This window comes from Mustela erminea, chromosome 10 (assembly GCF_009829155.1).
Source record: "Mustela erminea isolate mMusErm1 chromosome 10, mMusErm1.Pri, whole genome shotgun sequence".
NCBI lineage: Eukaryota > Metazoa > Chordata > Mammalia > Carnivora > Mustelidae > Mustela > Mustela erminea.
In genome coordinates, this window is record NC_045623.1 from 29,688,223 (window position 1) to 29,704,285 (window position 16,063).

Consider the following 16,063-nt stretch of genomic DNA (forward strand, 5'->3'; position numbering starts at 1 on the left):
TTTTAACAATTAATTTGTTTCTGTGTAATAAATATCAATAGTAAAACTTCAGGAATGTACTCTTAACAGTGCCAAGCAACAGTGATCTAGAAGTTGTCTGGCCACTGTCTGATCGACAGTGGTATCACAGAGATATTATTTACTATAGCCAGTCTGCTTCCTCTTTTTCTTGAAAACAGCAATGAATTTTTATAACATTTTTCAAACTTTTAAGAATGTTAATTCCACATTTACTCAAAAACCTCCCCAGAAACCCAAGGAATTCTTCTCTTCCTTATCTGATAATTTTAGTGAATATGCAAAATAAAAATTTATCTAATTTATCAACCTTTACATCCCTTTTTGTGTCACCTTCTAACATTAAACATATTTTCCTTGCCAAAATGCTGATCTTGACATAACTTAAAGCCCTTTATAATTTCAGGACAGTCAGTGGCTCCAAATGGAACCAATTACTCTGTAGATAGAGCAACAGTTCCCTGGTCTTGGGAAGCAAGTATAACATTTTCTTGTAGGTACCTTCAACTTCAGTGCAGAGAATCGCATCCCAGGCTGGGCTAAACCTCTGTTAGGGAAAATGACTCAGGCCCAGAGACTACAAAAAAAGAGGCTTGCATGGTCTCATTTTGCAAATATAAATTCTGTGGGTTTTAGGCCTGGAAGAGGTCTCAAAGAGGAAACCATCAAGTGCAGCTTTCAGCTTCCAGGAAAGATGGACAAGAGCTAAACCTGGAGGTGCTATTTCAGCTCAGGCAGAGGGAGAAAAAAAAATTTTGCAGGATTTTATTTCTTTTAAAATGAGTGTATTGCTATGGCTCAACAGGCATTATGGAAATGTGTATGTAGTATGTACTAAAAGGCAAGGCTAAATTCCCTAGAAAAAAGTGGGAGACTCTGCTTGCTCCCTAAAACCTCTCCAGTCTATCTTGGAGGCAACTACATAGTAATAAAACAGAATGATGTCAAGTACTTTGACAACACCTCTTACAATGCCACTTAGAATAGGAGTTAACGTTCTCTTGCCTGACAATTTTACAGGAAAGCCCAGAAGAGGAAGCCAGAAATAGATTAAAAAAAAAAAAAATGCTTAAGACCGGCAAAAAATAAAATAAAAGTCTGATGCTATTTTTTAATTTCATTTTTGATTTCTCTACACTTGGACGGAACTCAGTCCCACGACCGTCTTCTTCAGTATGAGAACAATCCTTTCTGGAACCACCAAGCTGCAGATGTCATGCTGGAATTCTCCCAAGGGCAAACCGCCAGACTACCGCAGCTCTTCCTCGGTCACTACCCCTGCTGGGCTGGGCTGAGCCTGGGCTAAATGACCTCCGGACCTGTGGGCAGACACCTGCATGAGGCCGAACCTCAGGTGGGAGAGAGCCCAGCTCGCCGTCAGCCCCTACTTGGCGACAGGTTCCGAGGCTCGGCCCCAGGTGCTCGGCGCGCCGGGCGAATGCTCCCCGCCACGCCAGCGAGCCCGGAGCCGCTACGTGCGGTTCAACTTGTCAGTGCTGCCGCTCCCGCCGCCGGGGACAGCACCGGAACCAAAGAGTAGGGGAGAATCCTTGACCTCCACCTCGAGAACTCCTCCCGAAGCGCCCCCGCTTTCTTCCCCACAGACCTGCCCACTCAGACTGGACGTTGGGGTCGCCGGCCTGGGTGGCCCGGGGGTGACGGGGCCGGGAAGCCTGGGGGACCCTGTCCCCCGCCGCACCTGGAACCGCCGGGGCCGAAGGGAAGAATCGCGCTCTGCAGCGCGATTGAATCACGGGTGAATCACCGCTGGGAGTTTCCTCCCCGGAGGAGGCGGGACAGGGGTGGGGACTGGCCTGGGGCCGCCCACCGCGACGGCCAGTAGCGGGGCCGGAGGCAGGAGTGGGGAGGAGCGGCGGGGGCGGACCGGGGGGCACACGAGGCGCGGGCGGTCGCGCGGCTCCTTAAAGCGCGCCCGAGCGCGGGCTTCCCCAGATTCAGGGTTCCCAGCACCCCATCCCGCTCTAGCACGCTGCCATCGGCGCCTCCAACGCAACCTCCCTAGTCTTCGGGGCGCAACGGAGTCCTCCCGACCTCGCCGCCAGCTCGTGGACATGGAGACCCCCACCTGGCCCCGGGTACCCAGCCCCGAGGCCGCGGTCGCTAGGATGCTCCTGCTTATCTGGGTCCTCCTGCAGGTGGCCAGAACGTCAGGTGAGTGGCACCCGCTCCCGAAACCCAGCGGCGCGCGGCCGGAGGAGGGGGCTCGCTCTGCTGCCCGGAGGTGCCCCGCACCCCCTTGAGGCGGCCGAGTCCTCTCTCGAGCAGCGAAGTCCGAACATAGCCGAAGCCGGCCCCCGAGGCGCGCAGGCGGGTGATGGAGGGTAGTAGTTGGCGTCCCTTCTGCTGGAGAAGCTTGCTCCCGAGTCCGTCATTATGGCATACAGGGATTTGTGGCTCCCGCTTTGAGTTTAGGGAAGGTGGTGATCACTGGATCACCACTTGGCCTGGTCAGCGTACCGTGTTGGTATATTATCCTTCATTGCACGTGCACTTGCCTGGATAAAGATCCGCCCTTGCGGTCTTTTCTTGGACATCTTTGTTTTAGATTGAGTTAGAGGCAATCTTGCTGCAAAAAGTCGCTTAGATTGGAGCAGACACCACATTGTGCATGCCCCATATGCTTATTCCGTGTGCGCGGCATGGCAGAGACTGACCTGCTGAGTATTGGCAAAACAGACCTTAATAATAACGCATCCTAATGAAACCCATCCCATGGTGTGACAGGCCACACCTCTGACTAGCTGTCCGGAAGTTTCTATATAGAGACATGTTAGATAAAAATGGAAAAAGTCAAGATTTGGCTTTCTTATGGTATTCACCCTAACCTCTCTCACACGCGTGGGATCTGCCCTTGTCCATAACTTACCCAAACCCTTCTTACCTGGCCTTCCCTGGTGAGTTGAACCTCTGAGTCCTGTACTTCCTGGGCTGGGTCTTAGATATAGCAAGAGGCTGAAGGCTCCTGCGCTGTGGTTTTAGGTCAAGTTATCTCAGGGCTTCCCACCATTCTAACCCCGCCTCCTGCATCCACACACACACACACACACCCCTGAGTAATTTCAAACTAGGATTTTGAGATCCTTATCTTTTTTCTTATATTACCAGGTAGATCTTGCCATGAGGAACTTCAAAGACTTTAATTAAGAAAATAAAAACTTGAAAATCTTTTTTGTCTTGATAATTCAGCAATGAAGCTTTTGTGGTTGGAAAAAAATTGATATGAAGTTAATGGTGATTTGGGGGGGGGTGGGAAGAGGTTTTATACCATCAACGTGAAATCATATGCTGAGTTCATGTAATAATAGTTGTTTCTCTATTGTTTAAAGGCACTACAGAGGTAGTGGTAGCATATAACTTAACTTGGAAATCAACTAATTTCAAGACAATTTTGGAGTGGGAACCCAAACCCATCAATCATGTCTACACGGTTCAGATAAGGTAAGCTAGGTACAAAAAAAAAAAAAAAGAAAGAAAGAAAGAAAAAGAAAATTAAAGTTTTTGATGTTTCCACTTCCCTGTGCTGAATACAAATGTCTTTAACGCTGATGAATGGATGAGAGTATTTAACAGATGACAAAGGGCATTCCTGGTCATTTGCAGGTGAGAGCTATACTCCTTAAAGCCTGCAACATTGTCACAGCTTAAACTGATAGACTGTTTCACTTGTTTTTGGACACTATGGAAATATTCTTAAATGGAGTCTAAGCTGGAGGTAGATGAACCTTCTTGAGCCGCTGTGGTAGCATGGGAACATGTTGTCCTGAATGGATACTAATCCCATTTAAGCACACATTTTTTTCCTCCCTGTCTAGACTGAGCCGGATCTAACATGTTGTGGAGGGGGCGGGGAGGAGTCCAAATGTAGACATTGCCCTAAAGCAGTGTTTGATTCACTCATCTTTGGACACTGATTGAAAATTCGGTTGCATACATATACTCAGAGGAGGTCAAAGTTGTGACTCACTAAAGCCTGGAAGAAATGCTCCTCTGTCTATATTCTGGGTTGTTGGAGCCACGCTGCTTGGCCACTGTCCTCTCTGACTGACAGCTCCCTCCAAGAGCTGGTAGGTTGGCATTTTCAATCTGAGTGTCAGACGCTTGCTGCCCATCTTCCTTGACGGTTTTTACCATTTTCTTGGGGGAGTTTTTGGTTTCTGAAATGTTCTAGGAGGCTCAATAGAGTTCTTATTAAATAGAGGAGAGCTAGTTGAAAAAAGGCACAATGGAATCACTGGCTCCAGATTCAAGGTGTTTTGCTGTTTTGTTTTAGCTTGTGTCAAACCTTTTATATGGTATTCGGAACACAGCTCCTAAGGACAGAGAGTCTCTATGAGGTAGATGTTCTTTTTCAAAAATGAACTTCATGATGACTATTGCTAAACAGGGAAGAGAACTTGTGTATGTGCGTGCTGTGGGCACAGATATAGAGAGAGAACGACAGGAGTTTCAGAACCCCAGGTAATAATTATGGTTATGGTCCAACTCGTCCATTCAGCGTCCCCTAATTGAGAATTGGTAATTAATTCCTCTGATACAGCACTGAGGCTTACCTGAGTAAAACATCTTCCTTCTGGATAACAAAAATAGGATTTTAGGAGGAATGCTTACTCCTACATATATTCAGTCTTGGGTTTGGTGAATATGTGGCAACTGTTACCACCAACCTGATTTTTAAACAGAAGCCTTGATGGGCTCTAAGTTCTCAGACTTTCCAAGACTGCTGCTATTTCTTTCTTTTTTTTTTTAAAGATTTTATTTATTTATTTGACAGAGATCACAAGTAGGCAGAGAGGTAGGCAGAGAGAGAGGGGGAAGCAGGCTCCCCGCTGAGCAGACAGCCTGATGTGTAGGGAGGGGGGGCTCGATCCCAGGACCCCAGGACCATGACCTGAGCCAAAGGCAGAGGCTTTAACCCACTGAGCCACCCAGGCGCCCCGCTGCTGCTATTTCAGTAACACATCCTAGCAGAGCTGTGGCTCGCAGGTGCCTGCAGCCAGGGATGAGGGATTCCTGCCAAGACAGTGACCTCCCCATACTCCTGCCCCTGCACTAGAGGCCCTGGGGGCTGTCCCCCACCCCTACACTCTTCTTCAGCCTCCCCGTGGGTAAATACAATTCCTGGGTGAGAAGGATGATGGCAGTCCAGGAAGAGGAAACTTGCCTGGGGAAGGGGAGGGATTGATTCTGACTGCCCCTATAGTGAGTGCTCGGGCTCTTCTGGAATCGGGATCTCCCCAGTACCTCAGACCACCAGCTGCCTAGGTGGGTTGGCCATAGTCAGATAGGAGCCCGCAAAGCTGGGAGGAGGAAGGAAGGCCCTCTGTGGGTTTTCCTCCTTCCTGGCTTTCTGCCCCTAGAGAAAGCATTTTAACCTGTTGCTCTTCTTCACCCACCCGCCGGTACCACCAGCCTGTCCCCATCTCAGGGCACCCCTGCTGTGCCTGGAGCCCCTACTTGGAGCTCTAGCAGCGTTTGCCCCTCCCCCCCCCAAAAGTTTTCCGTGGTAGCTGGGAAGTGCTATTGGCTCAAGCCATTGTGCCCAACCATCACCTGTAATATTGATTCTGTGGAAATGTTCTGAATGCTAAGACGAAACTTCCAAAGCTTCTAGAGAGCAACCTGCTTTTAAATTGTTGAATCTGGCTTCTGTTGGAATTTCTTAGTAATTCAAGTGGGACATTTATTATTTCCAAACCGGGAGGTGTTACAATACCTAGAGGAAGCTTGAAGCCTTTTAAAGTGTTATTGCTGACAATAGCATTTAGAGGAACTTAGTACAGAACCCCTTCATTACCTTTTCACAAAACTTTACTGCTTTCGGGGATCTAGGCACTTGTGCTAATTTCACCAGAAGAGTACTGTGATTTCTGTGTGTGAGCTGGGACCAATGGAATACCTGTCTCTCAGATGGATGGAGGTCGCAGAGCGCAGCAGGCTTTCTCCTGTTAACCCAAACAGTAGGTGTGCCATAGCGATGGAGAAGAATCGTTATGTTCTCTCTCACTTTTTAGAATAGAAGTGATATTATTATTAAAAATGCATTTTGGTCATTCTGGAATTAAGACAGCCTCTCTACTTTTATCACAGAAAGTTAGAGAAATGTAAGAAACCAAAATATTTCTGTATCCATCTCAGTTTGTGGATCTTAGGACAAAGAGTGTATTTGCCCATGCCCTCTTAGCCCCGAGAGTTAGTTCAGATTTAAAAAAAATATGTATATACTTAGGGCTCTTATGCATGAACTGAGAGAGCTGAATCCACATGGCAGTTTGTTTTCCCCTGATTCAGCCCACAAGTGCAAACCACCTAACACTCAGCAAGGCCTAGCTACGCGAGCCCTCCGGTTTAGCCGTGCTGCTTCAGGGTGCATGGGCCACAAGGGCATGGACCCTGGTACCAGGTTTGTAGTAAGTGCTTCGTTGGACATGTCAGTGCTAGGGTACAGAGAAGGGAGAGGCCAATTGTGAGAAAGGAGATACGGAGATTCTTGGAGAAATTAGGATTGGAGCACGGTCTTGAATGCTGGGCAGGGCTCTCTGGTGGTCTGTGATGCTAAAGGGAAAAGCAGTGTGGCTGTCAATGTACGTGGCACAGGTGTTTGGATCCAGTGGCTGGGACACTCATCTACAAATGTTTCCATCCTTTAGAAGAATGTCGTGTTTAGCAGTTCCTTAAATTATTTCCTCTTCAATAATGTCTCGCAAAGGAAAGCTCTATCTTAGCCTCTTTGTCTCTCAGACTGTTAGATCCTACCTGAATTGTAATGTGATCATCTTTGAAGGGCTGTACTCACATAGAAGTGAGGAAGGCATGTAGTATAATGAGACGGACACATCCGTTCTCACTGCATTAGCTATGTTACCTTGTACAATGTACTTAATGGCTCTGAGCTTGTGTCCTTATATGTGAAAAAGATCCAGTACCTTCTTGGAAAGATTATATCAAACGAAGTTACCTGAGTAAAAGGCCCTGTATGATTCCTAGCATATGGTAGATTCAGTGATAAATAACCACACAAACAGTGGTCACAATCAAATATAATATATGGAATATACAGTTATGTAGTACATAACCTATTATTAGTACATTGACTATATTTCACATAAAAATATATTGACTATATCTCACATAGAATATATAATGTGATAAAATAAGTGTGTAGTAGGGACTCCTGGGTGGCTCAGTCAGTAGGGTGTCTGACTCTTGATTTCGGCTCAGGTCATCATCTCAAGGTCATGAGATCGAGCCTCACATCAGGCTCTACACTCCATATGGAGCTTCCTTGGGATTCTCTCCCTCTCCTTTTTTCCCTCCCCCTGCTCATGCTTTCGCTCTCCCTTTAAAATAAATTAAAAAAAAAATCAGTGTGTTATAGAATGATATAATAAGTAGACTATAACAAATAACTGGGTCTTGATGGGAAATTGTTCTCTCTCCCATGTAACCATAAGAAATTGTCTGCATTTTAAGAAGGAAATTTCTTTCTTTCTTAAGAAAGAAAGCCAGCACCTGGCTGGCTCAGTCAGTTGAACATCTGTCTTCGGTTCAGGTCACAGTGTTGGGGTCCCAGGTTAGGCTCCCTGCTCAGCAGGGAGTCTGCTTCTCCCTCTGCCCTTCCCCTTCCCCCCGCCCCATTGTGCTCTCTCTCTCAAATAAATAAAATCTTAAGAAAGAAAGAAAGAAAGCAAGAAAGCAAGCAAGCTACTTCATAAATGGTTGAGAGCACAGACCCAGCAGGCAAGCTGCTGTGTGACTTCGAGAGGGACACCCGTTCTCACCTTGCCCCATAGCCTTATCTGTGAAAAGTGAGTCATTGCAAAGCCATCCCCAGGCTGCTGCAAGGACCATGCCTGCTTGGACCCCGCGTGGGGGCTGGTAGTAGAACAGCCAACCCCAGCCAGAAAGCAAACTGCCTCCGATGCAGGTCCTCTCGTTTCATTTCTCTGCCTCTTTTCCTCCCTGTAGCCCTAGACTTGGAAATTGGAAGAGCAAATGCTTCTACACCACAGACACGGAGTGTGACCTCACCGACGAGATTGGGAATGACGTGAATCAGACATACCAGGCGCGGGTCCTCTCCTACCCGGCTGACACCACCGATTACTCTGGGGAGCCTCCATTTACAAACTCCCCAGAGTTCACACCTTACCTGGAGAGTAAGTACTCTTTGTAATAACCTTTCATGCTTGAGCTGAATATTCTGTGAGCTTGTGACTCTTAGGCGCTATGACATAAAAGACTAGTATCCATACACAGATCCTCTTTCTCCGGAACTGGTAAGTGCCACGGCCCTCTTGGCTCACTCCTGGTGTGGTGGGAGGTTCACAGAAACGTAAACTCTGCACTTGTTAACAGTGTCATCATGTAACTACCCTCCCCCCTTCCCTATCCCCAGGCCCAGTGGAGGGGCTGGGGAGGCGTCAGGGAGGGGCCGGGAATGGGTCGGGGAGAAGGAAATCCACCAAAGCTGGAGATTGAGCATTTCCCCCGTGGATATTTAGGAGATTATAAGAGACGGAATCGCATGAATCTCCAGAATATTCTCTTCCATCATGAGACCAGAAGTCCCAGGTTAGGGTTTTCACCAGCAGTCACAGATCTCTGTAGGTCTAGTTCCCCTCTGAGCCCACAATCAGGCCTGCTGACCTTTTAAAATAACCTGAGCAGGCCTGGAGTCGCGGGATGCGGTGGTGGTGTGCCGGCCCTTGCCTGGCCCGCCCCAGCCTGCCTCCTTCATGCCGGCTTGGAAAATGAGGAATGCTTCCCTCCCCAGCCTTTGCCCCAGTAAGCTGACCTTAGAACCTAACAAGGGAATGCAGAGGATTCCAGCCAAGCAGGAGAGTTAGATTTTTTTTTTTTTTTTGGTCAGGACTATAGTTCTGAGCTAGGTATTTTTAATGAACAGATGTAGCACATTGAGGAGAGTGAAATCAGCTGCTCTTTCAAAAGGAATTAGAACAAAAGGTTAGAATGAAAGGGTGTTATGTTTTTTGTTTGTTTGTTTAAAGTTTTATTTATTTATTTGAGAGAAGAGAGAGAGAAAGAGAGCACAAGTACAGGGACCTGCAGAGGGGGAGGGAGAAACAGACTCCCACTGAGCAGAGAGACAGATGTGGGGCTCGATTCCAAGACCCTGGGATCATGACCAGAGCCGAAGATGGATGCTTAACTGAGCCACCCCAGCACCCTGGGTGTTACGTTTTTTATCCGGTGCTTTTTGTATTGACCCTCTGACTGCCCAGTGAGGGAGAATGCTCTCTCCCAGCAGGGACGGTGAGAGGCTGAGGGACGGTCCACCACCGTTCCCCTCTGCTGTCTACAGTGAGAGTGGAAATAGAAAGTGACCTAAACCCCGAGTGAGTCTGTCTGCCCTCCCTGAGCCCCCGGTTGCCAGAGCCTGTCTTCAGACTCCTGTGTGGCCCTCACTGGTGTGTCTCTCACAGGGGCTCAGCCACAGCCACACTTCAGGGACCCTGTGGGGTCCGTGTCACTCATTCCCCCTTTGGTCAGATCCTCATGATTTCCTTTTATAGTTCTTGAGTTTTTTTTGTAAGCCACTTCAAATCCTTTTTTGGTATAAGAGAGAAAATATTTTATAGGGGTGCCTGGGTGGCTCAGTCGGTTAAGTGTCTGCCTTCGACTCAGGTTCTCCCTCTCCCTCTTCCTCTTCCTCTCCCACTGCTCGTGCGCTTGCTCTCTCTCTATCAAATAAATAAATAAATAAAATCTTTAAAGAAAGAAAGAAAGAAAAATAAAATATTTTATGTGTTAATTTTGTATGTGCACACACACACACACTTGCTGGTAATTTGTGTTGAATTACTGGGATTTCTACAGTCACACAGCCTAAGCACAGCAGACTGCTGAGCCATTGCAGAGACCCTATGGTTGACACTGGCTCCCTGAGGTCCTGAGGACTTATCCTGCTCTTTCCCTCAGCCCCTAATTTACTGTATCTAAAATATGGAATCTTATACAACTGCATCATTTACTACAACAGCCACTAGCCACAGATGGCTACGGAGCACTTGAAATACAGCTAATGCCATACACCCTGGATTTTGAAAAATATCTCCAAAATTTTTTATATTGATTACATGTTAAATGATAATATTTTAGCTATTGGGGTTTAAACAAAATGTATTATTAAAAGTAATTTCAGTTGTTCCTTTTAGCATTTCCTGCTGTGACAGCAAGGAAATTTAAAGTGACGTCTGTGGCTCCATTATATTTGCACAGAGATGGCAGTGCCCTGGGAAGTCTCGGGGTTCGGCTGCAGAGCCACTTAGCTCCCGACCGCCGGGGAGCCCATTCTGTACGGCCACTCCACGAGGGATGGCTGGGCTGCTATTAACCGTGACAACTGAATGGGCTTCTGCTTGGTAGAGAATTCTTTGGTTCTAGCGGAGCTCATTTTCTATGTTTCAGCCAAGCTCGGACAGCCAACCATCCAGAGTTGCAACCAAGTTGGGACAAAGCTGAATGTGACCATACGAGATACGCGCACATTAATCAGGAGGAACGGCACCTTCCTCAGCCTCCGGGATGTTTTTGGCAAGAACTTAATTTACACACTTTATTACTGGAAAGCTTCAAGTACAGGAAAGGTGAGGATTCTTTCATCTGTTTTTATGACTTGTTTTAAATTATGGCTCCTTGACTTTACAGCCTACTCCCCGCTTAGTTCAGAAACGCCATAGTGGGATGGGTGAGAGAGCAGCGTGGGCGAGGGGCGGGGGGCGGGCGGTTCTGCCTGGGACTCCAGGCGGACCCCTCCGATCCGCAGGCTCCTCAGCCAAGGATTGCGCCGGGTCGTCTCTGAGGCTCCTGCCAGCCCTCCCATTTCTTTCTCTCTGGAGGATCCCAGAGACAAAATCGGTTTTCCATTCAACGATGATTGCTTCTTTCCTTTTTCCCTTTATGGCACATCTCTTCTAGAGGAGCTCAGTTGGGTTGGATGTACCTAAATTGGATATTTTTGGTCTTGGAAGAAACGCCCTTAGCAGTTACCAGGGGGAACAGAGCAGCCAAGTCACTTCTAATCCTTTCTATGTCAGGTGTGTCCCTGCAGGCTTTTCCTTCCACAGTGACTTAGTAATGGGGAAAGAATTCACTCTGAGCCCAGGTGAATTCAGAACCCTTCATCTTTTAACAGAAAACAGCCAAGACAAACACTAATGAGTTTTTGATTGATGTGGATGAAGGAGAAAGCTACTGTTTCAGTGTTCAAGCAGCGATTCCATCACGGAAGGCTAACCAGAAGAGTCCAGAAAGTCCTATTGAGTGCACTAGCCATGAGAAAGGTACGTTCACAGGTGAGTGGCTCTGCCCAGCATTTGCCTGGGAGGCACGGATGCCTTCCAGAAGACTGGTTCCACCCTCAGAACCAGGATGGACTTTTGTTCTGGGAAAAACAGCCTTGTTGTTGTTGTTGTTTGTTTGTTTGTGTTGTTCTAGGGGTTCCCTTACAATGTTAGGCATTTAGAAATGCTTCTGTGTTGTCCCTTTATATTAGTGTGTTCTTGAGCCCCTGCCATGTACCAAGCTCTCCACTGAGCACTGGACACTCGATGCAAGTTTACAAATTAACATCAAAGCACAGATTTCTCTGCATATTTTTTCATACTTAAATTCGATCCTGGGAGTTATGGGAGAGTGTCTGAACCAGCGGCAGCAGCACCCACTAGACATTTGTGAGCATGCGCCATGGGCCGTTGTCACAGGGTCTGGAAGTCTAACCCGGAAAGGAAGAGACTGAATCTACCAGATAGTCCCTCGTGCAGGTGTATGCACACCTGGGGCCCAGACCCCTTGTGAGGAGTGGCTCCTAGCTGGAAGTGCCACGGGGGGTTCACATTTGTCCAGTGAAGCTGAAATCCTGAGTCGCCCTCCAGGCTTTATAGGGAAAGGACTCTGAGGACATTCAGGGAACAAAAGAGTCATAGGATAGCTCCTTGCTAAGGCGAGATTTGAATATTTAAAAACACTTTTTAAAAAAATATTTATTTATTTATTTGAGAGAGAGAAAGAGAGAGAGAGAGAGCATGAGAGAGAAGGTCAGAAGGAGAAGCAGACTCCCCACCGAGCAGGGAGCCTCATGTGGGACTTGATCCCAGGACTCTGGGATCATGACCTGAGCGGAAGGCCGTCGCTTAACCAACTGAGCCACCAAGGCGCCCTAAAAACACTTTAAAGTAAATTCTCTCCTATTGATTGACCACGATGGAAGTGGGGAAGAAGAGGGCTCCCCTTCCATCTGGTCCTGCACCCCTCTGTGCCATCAGACCCCCAGTCCTCACATCCATCTCCCTCAAGCCAGCTGGGGTTCTGCTGCCTCTCTGTCCTCATACACACCCAGATCACTTCTTTCCTGCCTCTTTTTCTTCTACTGAAATGTGTCCTTTAGAACCATTTCAGACGCCACCTCCACCAGGAAGCCTTCCTATTGCCCCAACCAATTATCTACTGTCCTTCACCTGAACCCTGCTAGCACTCTGTGTCTCGCTCTTTGCACTGACCTTCATCTTCTACGATTGTAATCCTGGCCACCAAACCAGCATTAGTTTTAGCCTCTTGTTTCTAACAATGGTTCCTGCTCCCACTTATATGTACCCTTTCTAGGCTGTCAACATTATCCGGTTTATTAAACAGCCCATTAAATCACGTTCACCACCATCAGCAGCCCTAAAACAGGGAGGGCTTGACCCATTCTTTCCTAATCGAAATGTGTTGCCGTGGAAAGAGCGGAGGAAAAAAATTTCAAATTACACAAAACATTAATTTGGTATCATTTGGGGTTATTGCCCTCTGTTCTGCCCACTGATGAATGGGATGCAAGCTCTCCAAGTTGAAGTTGATTGGTACCCTTTGTCTTTCAGGAGCACTCCTCACCATTGTAATTGTGGTGCTCGTGGTCCTCATCCTCATCATCATCCTGTCTGTGACCCTGTACAAGTGCAGGAAGGTGCGCGCGCGGCAGAGCGGGAAGGAGAGCTCCCCACTCAATGCTGCATGAGGCGTGTGTCCTGGGAGCTGCCGTCCGCGACGGAGTGTAGGCGCACTGCGACCAAGAACTTGTAAGACCACTTCCAGACAAATGGAAACACAAATGAGTATCTTGGAGCATAGAGACTCGGGCTCAGAGATAGCTCTTGATCTGACCAGTTCTCACGATTAGGATTCTGGTTTCAACGACAGCATTAGACACTTTGGAATGTAACGAAAGGTACAACCAATTCCAAGATTTAAAAATTTCTATTTTAACACTATGGCGACTTTTGCACATATCATATGTTAGAATGTACATTCTATACCCCAAATGAAACCAAATCACGTAATCAAAACAGATGAACAAGAATCTTGGATAGGTTTTTGGAAAACTTTTGAGAAGCTGACTTCAAATCATAGGGGGAGGGAAATGGAAATTGGGTGAAATTTTCTAACATAGAGAATTCTTTTGTGATATATGGTGTTTAGGTTCTTCTTTTCTGAGTTCTTTAGAGTTCCAAAACAATTGGCAACTTTTATATGAATGTGTTAAATGCAGAAGACTTCTGTTTTGGGGCACATTCCTAAAGCACCTTACAGTTTAGCACTTTAATTGACTCAGATGCTGTGGATTAAGCACTTGACAGCCGACTATATATATATTTTTTTATAAGACTACTATACAGACCACATAGAGGTGATGATTTAAGGTACTGCAAGTTTTTATGGTCAATATTGTATATATTTATATAATTTTCTAAAGGTTTTATACATGGGGATATTCTATTTATAGAAGTAATATGGTTCTATTTGTATATATTGAAATAATTTATTTAATATACTTTTATACAAATAAAGGTGGCTGGGAATTGTGACTGTTGTATTTATTATACCTTCCATTTTTTTATTTATGATTTGGACTTTGCATTAGTTGGCTCTGCTGCAGGAACAAATGACCTGAAAATTCTCAGTGGCTCACAACAATGCTATCTTAAAACAACAATAAGAACAACAACAACAACAACGCTATCTTGAATTCTCACTTACATTAGTTTGGTGGCTGCCAAGTTGACTGCAGCTCTTCTTAATTACATTCTCATTCTAGACCCGAACCCAAGGGGAAGACTCTATTTGGGTCAGGGCAGAGGGAATACAAAAAATGAGTACTAACAGCAGCCATGTCTTCAAGCTTTGAGCCACCTCTTAGAACTTCTGCTCACCTGTCACTGGCAGGCAACATCTGATCACACCTGACAACACTGCCTACTGGGGGGCACCACCGATCACACAGCAATGGCAGGGGCACACGATGTCCCGGGAAGGGAGAAAATCATCCAGCAGACTGCAGATGGGAGGGAGTGACTTCTTTTTGTGGGCATTGGGTGGAGTTGCAGATGAAGGCTAGAGAGGAGAAAGGACCAATTCTTTGGACTATCATCTTGAAAGCAAATTGGATGAAAGGGCAATAGAAGATAGGCAGAGAGAGAAGTAGAGTCTCTGGAGTTCGTGAAAAGCAAACTAAATTGAGAGCTCTTTGTGGCTAGGACTGGGTCTGGCTCGTGTTCACGGCCCTTTGAAGGAGGCAGTGACAGGAGGCTCGCAGGCATCGCTGAGTCCAGCTGACCACGTTACCTCCCTCTAGAGTATAGAAATAGGGAGTCCACCATTCAAACACAAATAAAACACGACAGAACAGTCTTGATCTCACAAGAGTATTGAAAGGGGATTCTAGCTAGAGACGGAAATGAGGTTCCCGGCACCTACTATGGCCACAGCTGTGTTTGCTCCCCACTGCGAAAGGCTGGGCCGGTGCAGGCTAGAAAGAGCACCCAGATGGCCCACCCTCCTGGAAGGGGTCCCCCACAGACACCCTGAGCAAGCATTAAAATAAGAGAAAAAGCAGGTCACTGTCCAGTTGTTCATGAATTTCAAATCCCTCTCTTCCTCTGCTCCAAAGAAGTCCAAGGGTTATCAACAAAACTCTAAACATGACATGTTTGATATAACATCATATTCTCTGGAAGGATGGGAAAATCAAACCTTTGCTGTCCCCTAAAAAATAGTAGCCTGAAAGGAAAAAAGTGGTAGAAATTTCAGAGAAATAAAAGAAAACAGACCCATAGTGTATTGGGTTCATTTTATTGGTTTGCTTGCCACGAACAATCGGTATCAGTATGGGAGAAGCTGTCATACACTTGGCGGTGTTTCATTATGCCAGAGAAAGAAGGCGTGCCTTTATACCCGAGTCAACAGAAGAGAGCTTGGCGTGGGGGTGTGTCCTGCAGTAAAGTGTGCTTTGGCCATTACCTTGAATTCCTGCTCTCACAGGGCTTCCTGGGACCAAGAGCTTAGTCCACCATGTGGGGGAGGGGGTGGTAGAACAAGTCCCAGAGAGGGCATCTGACTGCCTGTTTCCATTAGGCTGCTCCTACCTTGCCAGGAACAACTACGTCATTATGTGATTCTGAGGCCTCATAATCTAAGGAATGTGAATGGATCCACTAAAGAAGGGAAAGCCAGTCTGGATAGTAACGAGGTGTCTGGCTGTTCACAGGGAAGGAATGCATTCCAGATCTGAATGAGACCACACTGCGATGATCAGGAGGATTCCTGATTGCACTTTAAAAAAAAAAAAAAATTATTTATTTTTTAAATTTCTTTTCAGTGTTCCAGAATTCATTGTTTATGCACCACACCCAGTACTCCATGCAATACGTGCCCTACATAATACCCACCACCAGGCTCACCCACCTCCCACTCCCCTGCCCTCCAAAACCCTCAGACTGTATTTTCAGAGTCCCCAGTCTCGTGTTTCTCCACCTGTCCTTATTGCTGAGACTGAACACCTGCTGCTAAAATCCACACTGTCCATAGTACTCGGAGCAGAAAAGCCTATTAATTTTTTCCTGGTATCCAGAAACTGCTGCCCTCCTGTGGGCCAAATTATACTTTATTACTTATCCTGGCCCTTGATGTATCATAAAGCTAACTGTTAGTAAACAAACATTCAAAAAAAAAAAAATTCAGGCTTTGAAAA

General features: G+C 46.5%; 1 protein-coding gene across 2 annotated transcripts; it reads left to right on the plus strand.

The window, feature by feature from the left end:
• The first annotated feature begins 1,923 nt into the window (after positions 1–1,923).
• F3 (coagulation factor III, tissue factor) lies at positions 1,924–13,901 on the plus strand. Of its 2 annotated transcripts, none has more exons than XM_032361072.1 (6): positions 1,924–2,190; positions 3,366–3,477; positions 8,005–8,195; positions 10,468–10,646; positions 11,195–11,354; positions 12,918–13,901. In XM_032361072.1, the coding sequence occupies exons 1-6, from the start codon at positions 2,091–2,093 to the stop codon at positions 13,052–13,054; spliced, it is 879 nt and encodes a 292-aa protein (XP_032216963.1). In that variant the 5' UTR covers positions 1,924–2,090; the 3' UTR covers positions 13,055–13,901. The 2 variants fall into 2 exon arrangements, with proteins under 2 accessions (XP_032216963.1, XP_032216964.1); XM_032361073.1 differs by having other exon boundaries at positions 11,195–11,342.
• Positions 13,902–16,063: the final 2,162 nt, after the last annotated feature.

What these genes read in the sequence shown, in the direction of transcription:
- F3 (XM_032361072.1), top strand. Translation starts at nt 2,091, where the DNA reads ATGGAGACCCCCACCTGGCCCCGGGTACCCAGCCCCGAGGCCGCGGTC. An exon ending in GCAGGTGGCCAGAACGTCAG is followed by an intron (nt 2,191 to 3,365) that starts GTGAGTGGCACC and finishes TATTGTTTAAAG; the next exon opens with GCACTACAGAGGTAGTGGTA. An exon ending in AAGCTTCAAGTACAGGAAAG is followed by an intron (nt 10,647 to 11,194) that starts GTGAGGATTCTT and finishes ATCTTTTAACAG; the next exon opens with AAAACAGCCAAGACAAACAC.